Source organism: Sander lucioperca, chromosome 10 (assembly GCF_008315115.2).
Source record: "Sander lucioperca isolate FBNREF2018 chromosome 10, SLUC_FBN_1.2, whole genome shotgun sequence".
Classification (NCBI taxonomy): Eukaryota; Metazoa; Chordata; class Actinopteri; order Perciformes; family Percidae; genus Sander; species Sander lucioperca.
Window position 1 is genome coordinate 35,105,149 of NC_050182.1, and position 24,568 is coordinate 35,129,716.

Consider the following 24,568-nt stretch of genomic DNA (forward strand, 5'->3'; position numbering starts at 1 on the left):
CGAGTGGACAATGTTCAAAGTTTCCATTGCTGAAGCTGCGGCGGGGAGCTGTGGTCTTAGGGTCTTAAGTGCCTCAAGGGGCGGTAACCCACGAACACCGTGGTGGACACCGGTGGTCAGGGAAGCCGTCTGACTGAAGAAGGAGTCTTTCCGGGATGTTATCCCAGAGGACTCCGGAGGCAGTTGCAAGGTACCGAAGGGCCTGAAGGGCTGCAGCCTCTGCCGTGAAAGAGGCAAAGCAGCGGGTGTGGGAGAAGTTCGGAGAAGACATGGAGAAGGACTTTCGGTCGGCACCAAGGTGCTTCTGGAAAACCGTTCGCCACCTCAGGAGGGGGAAGCGGGGAACCATCCAAGCTGTGTACAGTAAGGATGGGACGCTGTTGACCTCAACTGAGGAGGTAATAGGGCGGTGGAAGGAGCACTTTGAGGAACTCCTAAATCCGACTAATACGCCCTCTATGGTAGAGGCAGAGCTGGAGGATGATGGGGGATTGTCATCAATTTCCCTGGTGGAAGTTGCTGAGGTAGTTAAACAACTCCACAGTGGCAAAGCCCCAGGGATTGATGAGATCCGTCCAGAAATGCTTAAAGCTCTGGGTGTGGAGGGGTTGTCTTGGTTGACACGCCTCTTCAACATTGCGTGGAAGTCGGGGACGGTGCCTAAGGAGTGGCAGACCGGGGTGGTGGTTCCCCTTTTCAAAAAGGGGGACCAGAGGGTGTGTGCCAATTACAGGGGTATCACACTTCTCAGCCTCCCCGGTAAAGTCTACTCCAAGGTGCTGGAAAGGAGGGTTCGGTCGATAGTCGAACCTCAGGTTGAAGAGGAACAATGCGGATTCCGTCCTGGTCGTGGAACAACGGACCAGATCTTTACTCTCGCAAGGATCCTGGAGGGAGCCTGGGAGTATGCCCAACCGGTCTACATGTGCTTTGTGGATCTGGAGAAGGCGTATGACCGGGTCCCCCGGGAGATACTGTGGGAGGTGCTGCGGGAGTATGGGGTGAGGGGGTCCCTGCTCAGGGCCATCCAATCTCTGTACGACCAAAGCGAGAGCTGTGTCCGGGTTCTCGGCAGTAAGTAGGACTCGTTTCAGGTGAGAGTTGGCCTCCGCCAGGGCTGCGCTTTGTCACCAATCATGTTTGTAGTATTTATGGACAGGATATCGAGGCGTAGTCGGGGTGGAGAGGGGTTGCAGTTTGGTGAGCTGGGGATCTCATCGCTGCTTTTTGCGGATGATGTGGTCCTGATGGCATCATCGGCCTGTGACCTTCAGCACTCACTGGATCGGTTCGCAGCCGAGTGTGAAGCGGCTGGGATGAGGATCAGCACCTCTAAATCTGAGGCCATGGTTCTCAGCAGGAAACCGATGGAGTGCCTTTTCCAGGTAGGGAATGAGTCTTTACCCCAAGTGAAGGAGTTCAAGTACCTTGGGGTATTGTTCGCGAGTGAGGGGACAATGGAGCGGGAGATTGGTCGGAGAATCGGCGCAGCGGGTGCGGTATTACACTCAATTTATCGCACCGTTGTGACGAAAAGAGAGCTGAGCCAGAAGGCAAAGCTCTCAATCTACCGGTCAGTTTTCGTTCCTACCCTCACCTATGGTCATGAAGGCTGGGTCATGACCGAAAGAACGAGATCCAGGGTACAAGCGGCCGAAATGGGTTTCCTCAGGAGGGTGGCTGGCGTCTCCCTTAGAGATAGGGTGAGAAGCTCAGTCATCCGTGAGGAGCTCGGAGTAGAGCCGCTGCTCCTTCGCGTCGAAAGGAGCGAGTTGAGGTGGTTCGGGCATCTGGTAAGGATGCCCCCTGGGCGCCTCCCTAGGGAGGTGTTCCAGGCACGTCCAGCTGGGAGGAGGCCTCGGGGAAGACCCAGGACTAGGTGGAGGGATTATATCTCCAACCTGGCCTGGGAACGCCTCGGGATCCCCCAGTCGGAGCTGGTTAATGTGGCTCGGGAAAGGGAAGTTTGGGGTCCCCTGCTGGAGCTGCTACCCCCGCGACCTGTTACCGGATAAGCGGAAGAAGATGGATGGATGGATGGATGGATGGAAAATACCCCCGCAATAAAATCCATACTTCAACGTTAACCGTCAAGCCACTAAGCCTGTTAGGAAATGAACACCTCTGCGGAAGTGTTAAATTTGTCAACGATAATAATGACAAGACGAGACAGCACCGCCGTCATTAAACGCTGACTGTGGCGATATCAACATGCAATATCAACATGCAATATCAACATGCAATATCGTTGACGAAAAAGCACAAAACTGTAGTTGAAAAACTCTCTTTATTTGCATCGCCTTCCACCTTTTCTTTCCGCCCCCTCTGTGTCTCTCTCTCTCGATGCACATAGACACACTTTCACAGTCCGGAGCCGACTCCGTCCCTGTGAGTCCATCTCTGTACTCGATCCGGTTCTGGTGGTTGATTAATGCAGCTTTTTGCTGATTGGCTCTCATAACGGGCAAGATGGGTAGCACACTGCCATGACTCCATGAGGCAACTCCATGACTGATTATTCCACATTTTAATTGTGATATTATGTGATCAAATTCTGAATCTGCAGCATTCTCTGTCAGGTAAATGTAGTAGTATAATGTCTTTCTCTGATGTAGAAGTACACTGTAAGTCAGTAGTAGGTTATACAGTTGTGTTACATATTAAGTGGTTTGGGGTCCTTCTGTAAGTAATTTTGGGGTACAATTTGGTTCTGGAGAATGCTACAAGCAGCAAAACCACAGGCCAAGCAACAGCCCGTTCCAAACAGGCACATTTTGAACGGGCACTGTACTAGTTTAGATAATGCATAACCAAGATCAATGACAAATTTGACATCTCTTACTTGACTTAATGCAGGATATAAGAAAGAAAACCGTGATTGGGAGATGCAATCATTGACACATTTGCTGTGTGGGCTATTGCTTTATAATATTTAAACTTTAAGACTGTTGGGCTGATCCTAATAACATTGTCTTCCTGTAGTATGTTTTTTTCAGATCTCTAACAAGACATTTTTTTTTATTTTAATGTGGCATAAAAACCAGCAACAGCCTATTTTTAACAGCAGCACCACTCAGACTCCTGTGAATGTACTATAAATAAAGTTTTGTGATTATTATGACCTTTGTGTGTATATGAATCGGTCAGCCCATGTCCTGGTATTTTTGTGAGTGAACAGAACCAGTGATGATGTGTGGCTGCCATCTAGTGGAATCAAAAACATTTAAAGTAAATAAGTGATGTGCAGCATTTGGCTTCGCTGTTAGTAAAATTATAAGATAAAACTAGAACTGCAAGCAGTTATGATGGGGTCCAAGCCTCCCGGCGTCAGTCGCCCCCAACGCAAGTCGCCCCTGACGACCCGGGGAGCACGGGAAAGCGGGACTCAAAGCATAACGTGGGGAGGCAAACGTCAGGAAATATCGAGAGGTTTGACCCGCAAGGTCTGTGGTACGTTGCAGTTGCAAATATCCCATTGACTGAGTAAAAGGGCCAAAACTCGTCTATGTTGATTATAGCGCCCCCTAATGGCCGATCTTCGCCAAATTTGGTACAGAGCCTCAGAGTGGCATGCTGAACGAGCATCATGAGTTTCGTGTCGATGGCAATTACAACGGCAGAGAAATTGCAATCAATCGCAAATGTCCCATTTAAATGCATTGAGTTATTTGCCAAAACGTGTCTACGTTCATTATAGCGCCCCCTAATGGCCGATCCTCACCAAATTTGGTAGAGAGCCTCGGAATGGATGGACAACAATACCAAGTTTTGCTCTGATAACTATTAATTTGGCCAAGATATGCTAAAGTTCGTGTTTTGTGGCTAGCTAGGAAAATTAGTTTGGTCGTAAAATGCGCATACTTTAACGTAGCAAAAATCTTTTGAAAACTTTTGGTCAGGTCCATCTGGCGATGCTACGTACCAGGTTTTGTGCAGATGAGTCACACGGCCTAGGAGGAGATAGAAAAAGTTGGTCACATTGCGCAATATTGCGAAAAGATTTGTTAGTGGAAATGGCCATGGCCTATATGATCAGATTCAGCTCGATTCAAGGAACACGTAGATGTAAGGTTTTCTAATGTTCGCTGTGGAATGTGGGAGTTATAGGAAAAAACACGTTTTACATCATTATAGCGCCACCTAGTGGTCCATATGTGTAATTTCTGGTATGTGAGGTCCATGAACCATTGTACATCTAAACTGTAAATTTGAAGTTGCTCACATTAGTGTAAGTGGTGAATCCAAACTTGGGTCCCATAGGCCACGCCCACTTTGACGAATCAGTACCCCACTATAGGCGTGGCCTCAGGAGTGGCCCTAGATGGTACCCTTAAAATTCCGGTCGAGCCATTCATGAGATATAAACTTTTTGTACTTGTAGCGACCCCTAGTGGCCAATTTTTGTAAAATTGGCCACTGAGCCTCAGAGGGCCATGACAAACAAGAATCTAAAGTTTCGCAAAGATAGCATTTATTTTGGCCAAGATATGGCAAAGTTCGTGATTTTGTAGCTGGCTACACAAATTTGTTCGTGCGTAATTTGCGTAATTTTTATCCGCTAAAAATTCTTTTGATAACTTTTTGTCAGGTTGGTCTGGATATGTTACTTACCAAGTTTCATGCACGGTCTAGGAGTTAGAAAAAGTAGGTTTACGATAAATCACGATTTTTTGCACATAAAGTCTAGGCGGAAATGGGCGTGGCCTATATCAGGAGATTCAGGGAACGCATGGATATGTGTATTTTTTATGTGCGATGGACGGTTTGGGAGTTATAAGGCCAAACACGTTTTTTTCTGCTATAGCGCCACCTAGTGGTGGAAGTGGCTGAATTATTTGTACGGTTGTACAGTTTAGGCTGTAGCATCAGTTTTATCAACGGAAAAATAATCCTTAGGAAAGCAATAGGGTTCCACAGCTCCGCTGGATCGGTGGGCTTGGACCCCTAATAAGATTTTGGGGCGAACAATGCTCAAACAGTATGTGCAAAAAGAAAATCATACAAGTAAAAATCTTAATCTAAGACATAAACATGAAATAAGGCAACATTTAAAATATAGGAATAGAAAACAGTAGAATCAAATAACACAATATAAAATATAGTAAAGAATATAGAATATTATTGACTAGGAGAATGATGTTGGATGCATGATTGGTGAGGTTCTACATGACTTTTCCTTTAGTATATACTTTAAGGCCAAAGCAAGCATGCAATAAGTAATACACGTAAGATAGTGAAGAAATACATATCAGTCCAGTAGTAATTCAAAAATAGTGAATTAAAAGTTGAATTAATCACTCAATGAAATGTCACCAAATAATCCACCAAAAAACATCAATGAAGCATAAAATGTGTGATTAAAACTACATTTCTGTCCCTTTCATTTTATTGTGTAAAGAGTTTGGGAGATTGAGACTGTTGGGAAAATTAACCCCTAGAATACTATAATCCAATCATAGCATATTGTTTTACATGGCATCAAGCTTTTGTTAAGCATATTGTCACTTGATTTGTGGCGCCGATATTGAATGTTATCATTCCATTGAATGGGCGTTATCAGCCTAATAGATATGGGTTAGACGGGGCCTGCTACACCTACTAGTAGGTTTAGAAAGCTACCTATTCTTTTGGTAACAGTCGCTGTTAAAACCGTTGGCGTCCCGGGCGCCTGGGTAGCTCACCTGGTGGAGAGCGCGCCCATGTGTAGAGGTTTGCTCCGTGGGTTCGGCTCCGACCTGCGGCCCTTTGCTGCATGTTATCCCCTCTCTCTCTCCTTTCATGTCTTAAGCTGTCCTATGGAAATAAAGGCCTAAAATGCCCCCCAAGAAAACTCATTGGTGTCCCTTTTTAGCGGCCCAGTTGAGCAGTTGCTGTGGGCTTCAAATATTTACGCAAATGGGTGATCCAGCTTACCAATGGATTATAACGGCCTACTGAGCCAACTAGGAGGTAGAGCAGGACCCTACCACCTCATATCTATGGTAGTGATAACAACTGATAAAGGCCATTTAACGGAGTGATAACATTCTATGTGGGTGTTTGTGAGGAAGTTTCTTCTCTCACATACACTAACCTGTATTTTATTACCACAATAATGGGTATAGCACATTCATTAAGCATTTACTAGGTAATTATCAAAAACCTCCCTGTGCAAATTGTAATTACTTGTAGTAACAAAAACATGTGTATATTTGTTCAACAGTATTCACTTGTTATCAGTAGTTATACACTAAGTAGTCTGGGTCAACGGAAGTAGATTTCTAGGATAAAGCCTGACATAAGTTGCTTGGCTCACACGCAGGATGTCAGGCTTTGCCCCTCACCTTCCGCTCACTGTGTGTTGCCATTCTTAAAAGTTTTGAAGAAAATTTGGATTGTGCAACAAGGCAGGCCTGCTTGGTTCCTTCGGGGGAATGATTATAAAGATTTACAAAGAATATTTTTACGGCATCTAACTGGGACGTTTTGGAAACGATTGGTGGGCTTGCTTTGGATGAAGTACACACAGTGATACACCGGTAAAAGCAAATTATGGCTAATTTATTATGAACAGTTAATTTGATTTGATACTGTATGTGGTGTTTTCTTTTGCAAGGTGCAAATGTTCCACCAAAACAAAGGTCCTTCCAGAGACCATTTTGCAGAGCCACCGTCTCTGCGTCTGGAACATAGTGCTGCCCTAAGATGATTGTGATTGGTTTATGGAAATACATACAACCCAGAGCGTTTTCTTTTTCCCTAGAATGTATGTGCGGTGTAGCCAGACCTTACTATGCAGCGCTGTGGAAATAGGTCTGGCAATATGAGACTACACACTAAGTAGTAGGGACAAAAATGTATAAAGTAAACACCAGGCAATAATGCAGTAATTAGCACAAAAACATATTTTCTGTTTAATAACATGTATGTTTTGCTATAATGCAAGTCATGGTTGTTTTAACCATGTTCAGTGTTTTTAAAATCAATAAAATGCTTTTAGTCATATGCCTAGTATTAAAACCAAAAGTCAATTTTGGCCTAGTTATCACTGATTTCCCACTTGATTTTATTTCTACAACTCTTTCCCTCTCTCTTTGCTTTGGTTGATGATCATTCCATGCTCCATGGCAGAGAGAAGCTCGCACTCTCCATCTCTTTGCGAATGGCCGATGTGAATCTGGCCAGCTGCTCGGAGCTAAAATGGTTTTCCCAGTCTCCGGCAACACCTAATACGAAAACACACACACCAAGACAGTCACATGAGTGCAATGATTCATTTAGTAGAAATCTAAAAAATACAGTCAGACATTTTTATGGACACTGAAAATCCACTAACATATCTGATTAAATATCACTCCTAATAACCCAATTTGAACACTTGGTTGTATTAGTCTATATCCACAACATTCCACTTCAGGGATTGTTCCTGTGCCGCCGGAAATTTCGCCGGATGTCCGTTATCTTCCGCTTTCTTTGTGTTAGTATTTTAAACTCTGGTGGATTTCTGAGGACTATGGTTAACTGCTCCTCAGATCTCTGCAGGGTAAATCCAGACAGCTAGCTAGACTATCTGTCCAATCTGAGTTTTCTGTTGCACGATTAAAACAACTTTTGAACGCGCACATTCCACCAAAACAAGTTCCTTCCCGAGGCTATTTTGCAGCACCACCGTGTCTCTGGCTGGCGCTTAGTAGTGGTGGGAATCACCAGAGGCCTCACGATATGTTATCATCACGATACTTATGTCACGATACGATATTATTGCGATTTTAAACATATTGCAATATTCTGCGATATATTGCAATTTATTAGCCTTTTTTACAACTTCAAATTTTTCCCAATTTCATATTATGTATATTATGTACACATATATAATAAAATACTTGTCTGTGTATCGATACACTATTACCATGGAAAATATCGCGATACTATGCTGTATTGATTTCCCCCCCACCCCTAGTGCTTAGCGCCGCCCATGACAATTGTAACTGGTTTAAAGAAATGCCAATAAACCGGAGCACGTTTTTCTCCTATCCCGGAGTGCTGTGTGGACTAGCCAGACCCTCCTCCGCAGCGCTGTGGAGGAAGGTCTGGCAATGCAAGACTAGTGTTGTACTAAACTGACCTGATCAGCTTCAAGTTAAATGCAATTCAAGGCAAACTGACGAAAGCAGAGGAAGTGAGGATGGACACACGGCACGGAGCCTCACCTTTCCTCAAGAAGGGAGATTTGTCGGGGTTCATGTACTCCTTAGGGACCAGGCTGAAGTTGGACATTTTGTTGGTCTTCATGGTCTTGAAGGAGCAATGTTCTGCTATCTTCTGAATGACTTCTTCACTCAGATTACGGCCCAGAAAATCTGAGAAACGCCTGACAGCTGCAGGGAGGTCCTAAAGAGGATCACATGGACACGTTCTTTCATTTATGTGAGGCAACAGTTTGCCTTTATCTTATAATGTACCTTCTCTCATGAAGAACTTTATTCATGATTTCAATTCATTTTAACGAGGGTCCATTGTGAAGCCCTTGACAATGAGCTTCAGTGTGGCTGGTCATATTTAAGCAGCTTTCATTACGGCTGGTTTACACAGGAGTCGCAGCTTTTTTCCATTCGTCACGTGTCTGATGGAATTTTTCCATTCGTCACATGTGTCTGATGGAACACACACTAATCAATCAATGGTTGTCTACACAGCCTACTCAGGTAAAGTTTACTCTTGCAATGGTTAACAAGACATTTAATGTTCAGACTCAACCAGGGCCTGAAATTAACACCTGACCACGCACCAAATGCGGGTGAATTTTGCAATTGGCTGGTAACACTGTCAATCTACCTGCCACATTGGCAGGTAGCCAATGTAAAGAGGCCAGCTGAAACGAACAACCAACAAAAAGATGAGGATGAGTCAAAGAAAAGCAAAAGAAGACGTTTTAATACAAAGTGGACAATTGGCGACAACGGCAAGGTTCGTGAGTGGCTGATTTATGAAAGCAGTACAGAACAAAAGTACTGCAGTGACTGTCGTGTGTATGGCTCAGAGAAATCAAAGTCAAATACTTTTGTAATCGGGACTAAAAACTTAAAATTAGAAGCAATTAAGGACCACGAGTCATCAAAAAGCCACCTACACATGATAAGTTGTAAACTATCAAAGACTGCGCTTTCCGGAGGAGACCGCTGTGGTCAAGTCACTGACGTCCATGAAAGCAGCGCAGTTTGAGAGGATGCGACTGCTGTTTCGGAACGTCCATGCAATCGGAAAGAAGATGAGGCCCTTCTCTGACTACGTTTGGATGTGCGAGTAAGTATTAAACTGTTGGTGAGATGGGATAATGGAATGGTGAGACTGTTGGATGATGAGATAATGCAACGCTGACGTAGGCTACAGTACAATGACAGTTGCACAGATGTGTGTGCGTGTGCATGTTGGGAGTTGGGAACCGGTGAGAAAATGTCCGGTACCCAGTAACTTTACCAGTAATAATAATATTAATTTACTTATGCTTAACGGTTCCTGAACTCTGTAACTAACAGCTGCCAGGACCTGTCTACGTGACTAAATCAGCCATCAACACAGCTGCGTGTGATTTGTTTACATACGAGCTGCGGTAGCTCTATATCTGTTGAGTGAGCAGAGGTGGAGGAGGAGGAGTGCATCTGCTCCTTTTTTGTGGACTCAGATTAGCAGCAGTCAGTTTATGACTGGCTGTGACATGGGAAATCAATTAATACAAAGATTTAAAAAATGTATATTCTAAGAGTTATTATTACTTATATTGATTTCGTTAATAACCTGACAGCACTTAAATGTATTCTTACAAGTTAAAGAACAATGTTGTGCAATTCCTGTTTTTCACCTTTATGAGGCAAAAAAAAAATGGCTGGTGGTCAAAAAAGTTAACTTCAGGCCCTGGACTCAACCCTAACTCTGGCTTTTAGATGATTTCTTTTTCTTTCTTTTTTTTTTTTTTTTTTTTTTTTTTTTACAAAAAAACTCCTTTAAAAAAAAGTTTTACCTTAGCCATTTCTTCATATGTGATGTACATTATTCTGTCTCCCAGCTCTGTGTCTCTCCAGCCCTTCACATGGTCTGTCCATTTTCCAAACAATACTGCAGACAACACAGACAACAGACCACAGTATAAATGCAAACAACCACTGCGCTACTTCAGCAGAAATGACATACAAAGATGACTTTGTCTTTCACAATCCAAAATCGGTTCACATGGTAATACACCAAAATGCTGAACCTCTCTACTGCCGAAGTTCATTCATTTTTCAGAGTAAACTCTTTATGTGGGATGAGACCTCTGACCTCTGCCCTCAAGGAATTTATCCATGAATTCATCAAAGGTTCCTGGATCCTCGAGGAATTCGGCCATCTGATGGAAGAAATATGAAGACACTATGACGTCCTTAGGGTTCCTCATGACATAGATCACCTGTGGCAGAGACACGAGAGACTAATTCAATACCATAACAGGGTAAATGTGTCATATTAATTATGGAATGAGACCACGGTAATATTACACAAAGCCTCCACCACCTTGGCTTTGGAGGTGTGGAAGGAAGGGGGCATGAGGCGGTAAGGAAAATGTGTGACCAGCGCCCGTGGAGATGCCAACTGATCCACAACCATTGCTAATCTTTTCTCCTCCAGCCAGGGGACCCGGTCCCAGTTAGGAATGGTTTGGATCGGCGTCAGATCCCCCCCATTCAGCACCAGTGGGAGGATCTCCTGCATCCAGATTGTACCTGCAGATAACAACAGAGCATCAAATAATACATACCAAGACTGCTGCACGGGTAGGCCTTGGTTCCCATGACCATGAATAGTAATAGGGAGGTATGGAAAGTAAATTGATGAATGAGCAAAAGAGCACATTCCATTTCATGCAGACATCACCCTCAATGACTCACTCACTAGGCTTGTTCGAGATGAGCCAGATCTGCGCAGAATCGATCACCGGTGATCGCCGCCCAATGCATGCCGGTTAGATTTGTGTCCGACTTGATCCAAGGGGGTAAGCTTCTCCTCGGACCGCGAACCTCCTATGGCGCCATTTTGATGCTAATAAGCCATCACCTCCCGTTAGCATTCCATTGACTGCCATTCATTTTGGCGTCACTTTGACAGCGAATAACTTTACATCTGAAGCGTTTAAAGACTCTATTTGTCCATTGTTTATTTCTAAAGAAACACGACAATGTATAAAAGGCTCCATCACCTTGTACCTCACGTTATGGCTCCATAACAGACGTTTTTGTAAAAAAAAACGGGATCTGTTGGTCCATTCTTATATACTGTCTATGACATGATCCCGACCATTGCATACCTGTCAAGTTTTGGATTTGAAAATAAGGGAAATTTTCCGGCGCCCACCGCGAGCAGTCCCACCACCCCAACCAAGCTCCAGTAACCCTTACATTTTAAGACAGGTGTACAAGAAAGCTAAAATCACCACTTGATGCAGAATGCTGAAAACATTTACAATTTATAACATTGCTTGTCTGTACATTTACATTTTATTTTCATTCCACACGTTCTTTTCATTTCATATTGCTTTTCTTTTACAGTTTTTCTTTTCATTTCACATAACTTCTTTACTCTTTTAGTGAGTTATCGTACAAATTTGTTGCAGACTTTGCATTCTTTAAGACTGTTTTGGAAGGAGTGTATTTGTGGGCTGGGCCAGAGTGGTTAATTTTACATGAGAGTAGAGCACAAACAGTTCTGTTGTCTAACGTCATCCTATTCTCTGTAACAATCTTTCGTACCATGCCACACCCTTTCTGAACTCATCATCTGACCTCACACACTAACCTCACGACAACTGCCACCTACAGTACCTGTAGTAGGCTACTACAGGTGGCAGTTATCGCGAGGCTAGTGACAGCTCAGATTGGGAATACTTGACAGGTATGGACCATAAAATGGACCAACAGATCCCGGTGCTCTGGACGGAGACCAGTGAAGGATATTAGAAGCACTTTTCCGGTGAGCGCCGAGCGTTACTGCGCAGCCTCCAACTAAGAGAGACGATGTAAATGTGACGTGAGCAACGTGTCTGAAAGTTGTAAGTCTTCTGGTAGCTGTGCCAAGAGAAATCTCAATCATTCCGAATATTGCAGAGACGGAGAGCGTAGGTATATGTAAGGAGATAACATAGGCACAGGCTAATTATTGCTAACTAAAATGCTAGTTAACATTAGTAATTACACTTAAACAGCTAATGTGAGACGAAACTGCCTGCGCGCTTCTCCTATACTATACGGTAATTCCTCTACTATGCGACAGTAAGTTGCGTGGTTATGACACAATCGTTAGCCTATTTTTACAAAAACGTCTGCTACGGAGCCATAACGTGAGGTACAAGGTAATGGAGCCTTTTATACATTGTCGTGTTTCTTTAGAAATAAACAATGGACAAATAGAGTCTTTAAACGCTTCAGATGTGAAGTTATTCGCTGTCAAAGTGACGCCAAAATGAATGGCAGTCAATGGAATGCTAATGAGAGGTGATGGCTTATTAGCATCAAAATGGCGCCATAGGAGGTTCGTGGTCCGAGGAGAAGCTTACCCCCTTGACGCCTACCCTCTTGGAGCAAGCATAAACAGTATATAAGAATGGACCAACAGATCCCGTTGCTCTGGACGGAGACCAGTGAAGGCCATTAGAAGCACTTTTCCGGGAGTTGATGGCTTTGTAGCATTAAAATGGCGCCATAGGAGGTTCGCGGTCCGAGGAGAGGCTTACCCAAGGGGGTAAGCTTCGCCTCAGAGCTCGAATCTCCTATGGCGCCATTTTGATGCTACAAAGCGATCACCCGACGTTAGCATTCCATTGACTGCCATTCATTTTGACGTCACTTTGACCGCGAATAACTTTACATCTGAAGCGTTTAACACTAGAACGGCCAGCAGTAAAATTGTCCGGAGGGAGTTCATGCAGCAACTGGCAGAGGAGCTGAGAGCGGAGTTTATGGAGGAAAAAAGCGCAGCGGAGCCAATCCGAGCAGCGCTGCGTACCGCAGCAGAGGCCAAAACGGAGGCAGTGCCAGGTTAGGTTATAGCTAAATGTTCAAATAAGATACTTATAATTGTTATTTGGCTGTTATGAGTTAAGTTGAATGAATTTCCACACCATATTTTTCAGGATATGAATGTATGAAATAATTACGGTTTACTATGCCATGATATGAATAATTGAAACACGTATTACTACAAATGTATAATTAAACTCATAAAATGTCGGTGTTATTACGTTTTTCTAAAGATATCCTAACACAATACATAATACAATATCGCAATTAGGTATTTATCATGAGAGATTATAGAGTTTGGAATCTGGCGGTCAAAATGACCGCTCACAGCAGTTCTAGTAGTTATGGAATTCCGGCACTTCTAGTGTTAAAGACTCTATTTGTCCATTGTTTATTTCTAAAGAAACACGACAATGTATAAAAGGCTCCATTACCTTGTACCTCACGTTATGGCTCCGTAGTAGACGTTTTTGTAAAAATAGGCTAACGATTGGGTCATAACCACGCGACTTACTGTCGCATAGTAGAGGAATTACCGTATAGTACAGGAGAAGCTCGCAGGCAGTTTGGACTTACATTAGCTGTTTAAGTTTAATTACTAATGTTAACTAGCATTTTAGTGATCAATAATTAGCCTGTGTCCACGTTATCTCCTTACATATACCTACGCTCTCCTTCTCTGCAAAGATTGGGAATGATTGAGATTTCTCTTGGCACAGCTACCAGAAGACTTACAACTTTCAGACACGTTGCTCACGTCACATTTACGTCGTTTCTCTCAGTTGGAGGCTGCGCAGTAACGCTCAGCGCTCACCGGAAAAGTGCTTCTAATATCCTTCACTGGTCTCCGTCCAGAGCACCGGGATCTGTTGGTCCATTGTTATATACCGTCTATGGGCTTACCCCCTTGGGAGGTTCGTACGGTGGCTCTGAAGGGCAAATCACCACAGCAATTAGAGAAACGCAACAACAAATCATAAAACACAACGGCAAATAGGAAAACACAACAGAAAAAATGAAAACACGACAGCAAATATGAAAACACGACGGCAAATAAGAAAACACGACAGCAAATAGGAAAACACGACAGCAAATAGGAAAACACGACAGCAAATAGAAAAACACGACGGCAAATATGAAAACACGACGGCAAATAGAAAAACACGACAGCAAATAGGAAAACACGACAGCAAATAGGAAAACACGACAGCAAATAGAAAAACACAACAGCAAATAGAAAAACACGACGGCAAATACGAAAACACGACGGCAAATATGAAAACACGACGGCAAATACGAAAACACGACGGCAAATATGAAAACACGACGGCAAATAGAAAAACACGACGGCAAATAGGAAAACACGACGGCAAATATGAAAACACGACGGCAAATATGAAAACACGACGGCAAATAGAAAAACACGACGGCAAATAGAAAAACACGACGGCAAATATGAAAACACGACGGCAAATATGAAAACACGACGGCAAATATGAAAACACGACGGCAAATAGAAAAACACGACGGCAAATAGAAAAACACAACGGCAAATATGAAAACACGACGGCAAATATGAAAACACGACGGCAAATATGAAAACACGACGGCAAATAGAAAAACACGACGGCAAATAGAAAAACACGACGGCAAATATGAAAACACGACAGCAAATATGAAAACACGACGGCAAATATGAAAACACGACGGCAAATAGAAAAACACGACGGCAAATAGAAAAACACAACGGCAAATATGAAAACACGACGGCAAATATGAAAACACGACGGCAAATATGAAAACACGACGGCAAATAGAAAAACACGACGGCAAATAGAAAAACACGACAGCAAATATGAAAACACGACGGCAAATATGAAAACACGACGGCAAATAGAAAAACACGACGGCAAATAGAAAAACACAACGGCAAATAGAAAAACACTTCAACAAATCACAAAACACAACGGCATTAACTTCTACCGGAAAAGGTAGGGCCTATCTAGCAGAGGACGGACCCTCCTGATTGGACAGACGCACTGTCTGTCTTTTGACAGGAAGGAGAGGTGAAAAAATAAAAGTGCCTCACTGTCTATGCTTTTAACAGACGGACTAGCCGTTTCTCATTTCAAAACACTGGACGAAATGGATGTGGAACTATGAACTGTGCTGTTGGTGAATCGGCGTCAGTCTGCTTGCAGGAGGAGAATATTCTGTCAGGAACTTTGCTCGCAATGTGCAAAGGTAGGTAACGTTACCGACACCGATAGGCTTTAATGTAAGCAATAGTCGTTTTGTCTTATTTATCCCATGTCAATAAATTAAAAACTCGTGGGAGTTCATGTTTGTACAGTAGTCATAACACTTACCGGTAAGGAGAATTGCAGTAGCTAACCGTTTACATTAGCTTGTAGTTTACTGCATGTATGCAACATTAGCTCATTGTCCAGTAGCTTCTAGCTTTCAGACAAATGCAGTGCAAAATATGTCTCAGCAACTACAAGGTAAACGCTACCAGCTAATGAGCTACCACAGGCAGTATGATATGCATTAAACTGCAAGTGAGAAAGGGTAAATAGTACTGTAAACACACAAGCTACAAGGCTACAACCAACATATGAAAAGTCATAATACCTCCATTGATAAACACCCACTAATACAGTAAAGGTAGGTGTAAGTGTGTTAAATGGTCAACAGTTGTCAGTTAAGACCATGATGAAGAAACGACACCACTACACAGTTACATGAAGTACCTTCATGTTTCAGTATGCTTAAATATACTTATGATACAATTCTAATCTTACCAGGACAGGTTGGATAACTACTGGACTAACCTAATCTTACCAGGACAGGTTGGATAACTACTGGACTAACCTAATCTTACCAGGACAGGTTGGATAACTACTGGACTAACCTAATCTTTCTCCTTCTGTCTGCAGTCCGGAAGCAACACCATCATCGGGAGCTGAGTCTGATCGCCGCTTCATGTTGAATATACTTGTGTACAGTATATAGTAATGTTTGAATAAATGTTATAATAAAGATACACGTTTCATTAATGTCTTTTTAGAGGTTGTATACCTAACTAGTTATTAAAACAGGTAGCATCTGAATATAATTACTCAGTTAGAAGTTTCCTGTGTCCAGGTCATAATTTGATGGAAAAATAAACATTGAAAAACAGTTTATATTATATACACATCCAAAAACTTAAAAGTCACAGACAAACTAGTTAATTTAATGCATTTATTTTTTGAATGGCAATCTCTAATATAGCAAATAATCTATTCAACATCTCTTTTTGGCCTCTGTCTCCCTGCTTGTCTTTTGCTTTCCCTCTCCTCCTCATCTCTCCCTTCTGGTGACGCTAGTGCAGCCACGACGCTGAAGTTGGCATCCGATTCGCAGCTTCCGATTTGGCAGTTAAGGGGAACTTAAAACTGTTTTTTTAACCTCTTACTGTATTGAATGAGTGTTAGTCATTAAGGTAAATTTATAATTATGTCTAAAACACACTTTTAGATTTGTGAAAGCTTTGTCGTCTTTATGAGAACACAATAAAGTTTTTTTTTCACATATAAACCACATTAGACTAGGTCTAGATCCACCTAGACTTGTCAAATCTGGACTACATTATCCCAGAGAGTAAGGAGTCTTAAAAACACAGTTTGGGATTTGTGAAAGCTTTATTCTATTTGTGAAAATGTCATCAAGGGAGATTTTACTGTTTTTTGCATATGTAGACCACATTGGACCAAGTCCACATCCAAAACCACAATACCTAAACTTGTCAAAACTGGACAAGAATTAACTCACTCTCTCCATGTCATTTATTATATCCATGAGCAGGTCTTCCCCTGTACTTGTGTAAACACGGTAACGCAAACTTGGTAATCTACAGTGGGCAATACAGCACCGTAAAGAAAAGACCTTTACGACAGCAGGTGTGGTGAAAATACTACCACTTTTGTCCAAAGTGGCCGCTAGAATTAACACAAACTGAAAGTTACATATAGCCACTTTAAGTCATAGAAAAAAATGTCTTCATGAATATAATGTGGAACTGCTGTGGACCTATCTCTGACAGCAACACATTTAGGATGTATTTGATCCTGTCAGAAGACACCATGGTGCACACTTTATCAGAGAGTGTGTCACAGCTGTCGAGGAAGTTTGACAGGTATTTCACAATCCTGTCCAGCTGGGTTTCATCATCAAAGAAGATCGGGACCCAGCGTTCCCCAGAAGTGGGGTTGCTCCTCACCTGAGACAATGGCCTATGATTAAAATGAATTAAAAAAATCTTAATACTCAGTCCTGCCTCTTTTTCTGAGGAAAGGTGAGAAAACAACACTTATGTTGAAGGAGAAGGATTTGAAGAGTAAATTAAACCACTGGCAAATCTTTGACGATATTTGGATTGATTTCCAAAAGGTAAAAATAACTTTTTCTACTTTTCTTTTGAAGTGAGAAGGAAGACCTGCTCATGGATATAAGAAATGACATGGAGAGACGTGGACTTGTACGTTGAATGTCAATTAGCAAAGGCCATGCTGTGGCAATAAAATAAAACAGTTTATTTAGCCTCTCTGGGATAATTTAGTCCTGATTTGACAAGTCTTAAGTATTGTGGTTTTGGATCTGGACCTGGTCCAATGTAGTCTATATGTGAAAAATACAGTAAAATCTCCCTTTATTGCATTTTCACAAATAGAATAAAGCTTTCACAAATCTCAAACTGTGTTTTTAAGACTCCTTAGACTCTCTGGGATAATTTAGTCCTGATTTGACAAGTTTAGAAAAACGGTGAAATCTCCCTTTATTGTGTTCTCATAAAGACAAAGCTTTCACAAATCTAAAAGTGTGTTTTAGACATAATTAATAATTTACCTTAATGACTAACACTCATTCAATACAGTAAGAGGTTCAAAAAACGGAGGATCAGTCATTTAGCAATGTAAATTATGTTTCCCTGCTGAATCGGACAGTTTTAAGTTCCCCTTAAATTTCCCCTTAACTGCCGAATCGGAAGCTGCGAATCGGATGCCAACTTCAGCGTTGTAGTGCAGCCTCCATTTGTTCCTTAGTCCCTGTTAAAAGACAGCAAACACAAGAAAAATATATTTATCATTATAAATGCTATAACGGAATGTTATACTTGTTACATGGGAAACTACTCATACATTTTAGCTTTCATTTAACGTTGCTAGTGAAGATAACAAGGTGCAGCTTTACCTCCAATCCTGCAGCTACAACTGATAAACACACCAATTTCTAAATCTCTGCTAACATTACGCATATACAGTAACGGCTTACAAAAAGAGATGAAAATGCCACCGGACATTAAACTTTACGAACACAAATGGCATAAAAGACAGCAACACAGCTAGCTAGCTAACAGCCTAATGTTAAATGATAGGTTCAGTTAGCTTAACGTTAGCTCGGGGTGTATCTACCTAATTATAATAGCAATTTGTACCAGCATTAATGCGTAACGCTTGACATTGATGTAACACATTAACGGTGATAACAAATGTACGGCAAACACTAAATATACTTACATTTAAATGTTAATTGTGCCATCAGCGATGCCGCTCCCACTCCCACTTAGGTCCGCCATTGTTGTTGTTTTTTTAACGAGCCGGCAAAGCCGCGCGCATAGGATTGTGGGTGATTTGGGAGCGCGAAAGACAGACAGTGCGTCTGTCCAATCAGGAGGGTCCGTCCACTGCTAGATAGGCCCTACCTTTTCCGGTAGAAGTTAATGCCGTTGTGTTTTGTGATTTGTTGAAGTGTTTTTCTATTTGCCGTCGTGTTTTTCTATTTGCCGTCGTGTTTTTCTATTTGCCGTCGTGTTTTCATATTTGCCGTCGTGTTTTCATATTTGCCGTCGTGTTTTCATATTTGCCGTCGTGTTTTTCTATTTGCCGTCGTGTTTTTCTATTTGCCGTCGTGTTTTCATATTTGCCGTCGTGTTTTCATATTTGCCGTCGTGTTTTTCTATTTGCCGTCGTGTTTTTCTATTTGCCGTCGTGTTTTTCTATTTGCCGTCGTGTTTTCCTATTTGCCGTCGTGTTTTTCTATTTGCCGTCGTGTTTTTCTATTTGCCGTCGTGTTTTCATATTTGCTGTCGTGTTTTTCTATTTGCCGTCGTGTTTTCATATTTGCCGTCGTGTTTTTCTATTTGCCGTCGTGTTTTCCTATTTGCCGTCGTGTTTTCATATTTGCCGTCGTGTTTTTCTATTTGCCGTCGTGTTTTCCTATTTGCCGTCGTGTTTTCCTATTTGCCGTCGTGTTTTTCTATTTGCCGTCGTGTTTTTCTATTTGCCGTCGTGTTTTCATATTTGCCGTCGTGTTTTCCTATTTGCCGTCGTGTTTTTCTATTTGCCGTCGTGTTTTCATATTTGCCGTCGTGTTTTTCTATTTGCCGTCGTGTTTTCCTATTTGCCGTCGTGTTTTCCTATTTGCCGTCGTGTTTTCCTATTTGCCGTCGTGATTTGCCCTTCAGAGCCACCGTAGGGTTCGGGTTGTGAGGAGACGCTTACCCCTTTGGGATCAAGTCGGACACAAATCTAACCGGCATGCATTGGGCGGCGATCGCCGGTGATCGATTCTGCGCAGATCTGACTCATCTCGAACGAGCCTAGTGACTCTCTCTCACGCACACACGCACACACACACCACACACACACACACACACACACACACACACACACACACACTTCTAAGTCTGCAACTTGTTCGGTTTTTGTTTTAATGTGAGAACTGATTATAATAACTACAGTAATTTTATTTTTTACCATGACTTCGGTGAGCCCAAAACAACTCGTCTTACAGAACTGACCTGACTTCGGGTACACGACAGCCGTGACGTCCTCGTCTTTAAACGTGAATTCATGCGCAAACTTCAAGCTCTCGAAGGAATGAGTCTCTTTAGGAAGCATAAGTCCATGATACAGCAGATACATCTCTTCAGAAGACATTATGTTGCGAGGATTAAAGCAAAGTAGCACCGATAACGAAACACGAAAAAAGGAAGCACCCTGCTGCATTCAAGGTATGTGGGGAAAATTTCAATTGAGACATAAAAGCAAATAAAAAATAAAAATAGACCTACTGAAACTTCATGACCCCCAATATTGAGCCTCCAAACTCCTCTCATTGTTGTATTTTTTTTTTATATGGTAAGTTGTGTACTTTTGTAGGCTACTACGACTACAAGTAGCCTAAGTAATTTGCTACTGAAGCACAAGTAGCCTACTTTAAAGTTTTCCCGCATCTCTTTAATGAATAATCAATTAGTAACGCGTCTGTTTCGTTACTATACCTGAGCAAAACCAACTGACTGCACGATTACCATTTTTAATCAAACAATACTATTTAAAACTCAACTATCCGAGAGCGACCTGAAGGTAGCACAATATTTATTTCTGGCCAGTGCACATGTACCGATTTAACCTGTTTAACCCGTTTTCTGTACTGTACTGTACCTGACTTGGGGTAAGTCACAGGAAATACATCGGTGTCTTTCACAGAGAATTTTATTCAAAAGATAAGGCCTAAAGTCTACACAGACTTTGATTTCATGATCAATTTACATCATGCTCCTTGTATGTGTAAACAGGGGGAACAGCTGAAAAGAGACAACAAACAGATATGAGAATTAATACATTGTACTGTACCTGACTTGGGGTAAGTCACAGCAAATACATCAGTGTCTTTCACAGAGAAATTTTCGGCGTACTCCAAGCTCTCCTTGCTGTGAGCTTGAAGGGGCAGCAGAATTCCGTGGTACTGAATGTATTCAGTTGAGGATGTCATGATTGTGCCTGGCTCAGGGTTTTAAAGCTCTGTTAGTCTGGTAGCCTACACGTTGCTCCTTCCTCTCTCTCTCTCTCTCTCTCTCTAAGGTATTCTTGGAGTTTCTCTGGTTACCTATAGTCCCTTTTCTCTGAGCTCCTCTTTGTTGGCCAGCTGGCAGGGCTGTACCACATTCTTTTCCTTGTACATTTTTTTGTACAACACTGTCCTGCAAATCATCAGCTTTTTTCTAATTCAGGGGTGGAACTTCCACATAAGATGAGGGCTGGGTTTAAAGAAACAGTATGCCTTATAACATAACCCTACTTCTTTCTACAGAAATTGATCTCTCAAGAAGCCCCTCTGTGTAACCCTGGGTTTCCAGGATAAAACTGAGGAGGTGCTATGAGCACTTTTCTTGACACAAAATATTGCAGGGTTGGTACCACTGACCCTAGAGTCACACTCCACTAATTCTCACTGGAATTCACAATGTCAGGCTAATGTCATTGTGTCACGGCAAATGTCTCACTCTTACAAGCAAGCAGGATTTCAGCAACCACACACAGGCAGCAACCGTAAACAGAGAAGGTAGTGTGCATCTCTTTAATGAATAATCAATTAGTAACACGTCTGTTTCGTTACTATACCTGAGCAAAACCAACTGACTGCACGATTACCATTTTTAATCAAACAATACTATTTAAAACTCAACTTTCCGAGAGCAACCTGAAGGTAGCACAGTATTTATTTCTGGCTAGTGGACATGTACTGATTTAACCTGTTTAACCTGTTTTCTGTTTACAGCTAAATACTTTGGTTCAAGTCCCCATGAATAAGTCCTGAGCATGTGTGTGTGTGTGTATTTCAGGCCTGTGTGTAGTGATTTCTAACAGAGTGTAAATTGTAATTTCCCCAATGGGGATCAATAAAAAGTATAAAAAAAAAAAAAAATGTAATTAAATATGGAGGGGCCAATTAAATACCGCTAACTAGCTTAGAAAAATGTAGGCTTTTTGAACCAGTGGTTGTCTCTTTCATTATTTTATTTACAAAAAGAGACAACATGTTTAAATAAAAACAATAGCTTTATTGTTTTAGCAATTCAAAGGGATAATTAAAATGAATTAAAAGAAAATTTGTGTATCCCCTTTGACCTTTTTTTATTAGTCCCTCCATATACTGTAGTCAACCCATGTAATGTTCTGATGAAAGTCCATAAGCCAAAGCCACACCAAGTAGCCACAGAGCCAAAGCTCACAGAAATAGCTCTCTTCCTCAGGCAGCACTGATGCTGATCAAACACCTGATGGATCTTTTTTTTGGTGCTCTAAGCACCTGATGTATAGTCCATAGGCACCATAACATGGCCACTGATTTTATCTATAATTTACTCAAAAGATAAGGCCTAAAGTCTACACAGACTTTGATTTCATGATCAATTTACATCATGCTCCTTGTATGTGTAAACAGGGGGAACAGCTGAAAAGAGACAACAAACAGATATGAGAATTAATACATTGTACTGTACCTGACTTGGGGTAAGTCACAGCAAATACATCGGTGTCTTTCACAGAGAAATTTTCGGCGTACTCCAAGCTCTCCTTGCTGTGAGCTTGAAGGGGCAGCAGAATTCCGTGGTACTGAATGTATTCAGTTGAGGATGTCATGATTGTGCCTGGCTCAGGGTTTTAAAGCTCTGTTAGTCTGGTAGCCTACACGTTGCTCCTTCCTCTCTCTCTCTCTCTCTCTCTAAGGTATTCTTGGAGTTTCTCTGGTTACCTATAGTCCCTTTTCTCTGAGCTCCTCTTTGTTGGCCAGCTGGCAGGGCTGTACCACTTTTTTTTCCTTGTACAATTTTTTGTAGAACTCTGTCCTGCAAATCATCAGCTGTTTTCTATTGCAGGGGTGGAACTTCCACATAAGATGAGGGCTGGGTTTAAAGAAACGGTTTGCCTGATAACATAACCCTACTTTTTTTCTACAGAAATGGATTTTTCAAGAATCCCCTCTGTGTAACCCTGGGTTTCCAGGATAAAACTGAAGAGGTGCTAAGAACCCTTTTCTTGACACAAAGCACGTTGGTACCACTGACCTTAGAGTCACACTCCACTAATTCTCACTGGAATTCACAATGTCAGGCTAATGTCATTGTGTCACGGCAAATGTCTCTCTCTAACAAGCAAGCAGGATTTCAGCAACCACACACAGGCAACAACCGTAAACAGAGAAGGTAGTGTGCATGTGTATTAAGTGACAGCAAAGCCTATTGTGGCATTTCAATAATGACAGCTTTGTTGGACTCCAGGGACCCCAGCCTACATTCACACTACTACATTTTCATTTTAAACCAGCGTTTTAAAACAATCTATGTCCTCACAAGTGTTTTAGCACTGTTTCAGAGCTAATCTCTGTTCACACTAACATACCTGAAAAAACACATCACAGACCGCTGACTTGGCATGCATGGGCTGGTAAGGCTGATAACGCTGCTGCATGGGATTTGTAGCAAATGGATTGAATAATAGCTTGTCTCCTGCTCATGTAAGCAGTAGTAGCACTATAAAATGCAGAATTTCACTGCACAACAGCTGCTACCACCGATAATTAACCACCAGTAGTCAAGGCTGATGTTGTTTGTATTCTTTCAGGAAAAGGATCACGTGATGGGGCATGACGAATCAGGGAAGGACATATCGTAATTGACAAGACCGAATCAGAGAGCAAGCGTGAGAGTCTGCGTCATCATTTCCAAAGCTCTCCATTTTAGGGGCTCGGAAACGGCAGAGTTGTGTGGAATTGAGGCGTAAACCTAGCAAAAGATGTGTTTTAAAATGAAAACGTAGTAGTGTGGACATCCACGTTTTCGAGAGAGGAGGAAAAGAGAAGCAGAGAATGCAGGAAGTGTTAACAGAAAAACGGGGTGAAAAACATGTTCATTATTATATTAGTATTGTTCATTGTATAGAAAGTTTTATATCTATGGGGAAAAACACGAGGTGTGGTAACACAGGAGGTGTGTTGTGTGAAGAGAAGGTAGAATATAAAATATTTGGAGCAAGACCCCTGTGAAATTAACTAGTTTTATTCACTGCACATGACTCAGATTTAAATTTCTTTCTTTCAGAAATGAAGATTTTTGCAGCATCCCCCCTCTGTTGCGAATATTTTCTCCTACTCTAATAATTGTAACAACTCACACAACACACAAATACTTTTCACTGAATTGTAAATTTTGTTAGACTAGAATCGTGTTATTTCCCACACCATAATTCGCCACCTCAAGTCATTTCAATACAGTAGAAGGCGGCAGAAGGGAAACAGTTTTGATCATGGTAGTAGAAGCGGTTAGTCCTGTCGCCCAGAGTTCACTGTGCTGAATTTTTGGTGTAACCTCCGGGCGGTAGGAAACACTTTAAAAAAGCTTTGCGTTTTGGGAAAACCCTCTTGCAGGTAGGTGGTTGTCAGGGCGGTTGCCGGGGGGCGGTGTGAAACCAGCTTAAAGGTTTTTTCGAAACCAAGTTCTCTGACACACCTTAATCTCTTTGTCTCCCTTTTATTTAATACTTCTTTTAGGTGTTTTCATTCCCTCCTTACCTCAAGTGTAATAGTAGTAGTGTGAGAACTTTTTACCATCCATCTGTAGATGGCAGAAATACACTAAGAATTTTTTCTCGATGACAGCATATTTCAGTGGATTTAAGGGACAGGAGAGGGATGGGAATACTTTTTAGTTAACATAC

General features: G+C 42.0%; 1 protein-coding gene and 1 long non-coding RNA gene across 4 annotated transcripts; one reads left to right on the forward strand and one right to left on the reverse strand.

The window, feature by feature from the left end:
- Window positions 1-6,861: 6,861 nt before the first annotated feature.
- On the reverse strand, window positions 6,862-22,670 carry LOC116035284 (sulfotransferase 2B1-like). Of its 3 annotated transcripts, none has more exons than XM_031278289.2 (6): window positions 22,357-22,670; window positions 10,528-10,736; window positions 10,297-10,423; window positions 9,998-10,092; window positions 8,190-8,370; window positions 6,862-7,205 (listed from the first exon to the last, which is right to left on the reverse strand). In XM_031278289.2, exons 1-6 carry the CDS (start codon window positions 22,493-22,495, stop codon window positions 7,090-7,092), a joined length of 867 nt encoding a protein of 288 aa, XP_031134149.1. In that variant the 5' UTR covers window positions 22,496-22,670; the 3' UTR covers window positions 6,862-7,089. The 3 variants fall into 3 exon arrangements, with proteins under 3 accessions (XP_031134149.1, XP_031134147.2, XP_031134148.1); XM_031278287.2 differs by lacking the exon at window positions 22,357-22,670 and adding an exon at window positions 19,870-20,100; XM_031278288.2 differs by lacking the exon at window positions 22,357-22,670 and adding an exon at window positions 20,708-21,015 and having other exon boundaries at window positions 7,090-7,205.
- On the forward strand, window positions 7,223-8,260 carry LOC116035287. The gene is made up of 2 exons (XR_004101320.1): window positions 7,223-7,360; window positions 8,088-8,260. It is a non-coding gene; the product is annotated as an uncharacterized LOC116035287 (long non-coding RNA).
- Window positions 22,671-24,568: the final 1,898 nt, after the last annotated feature.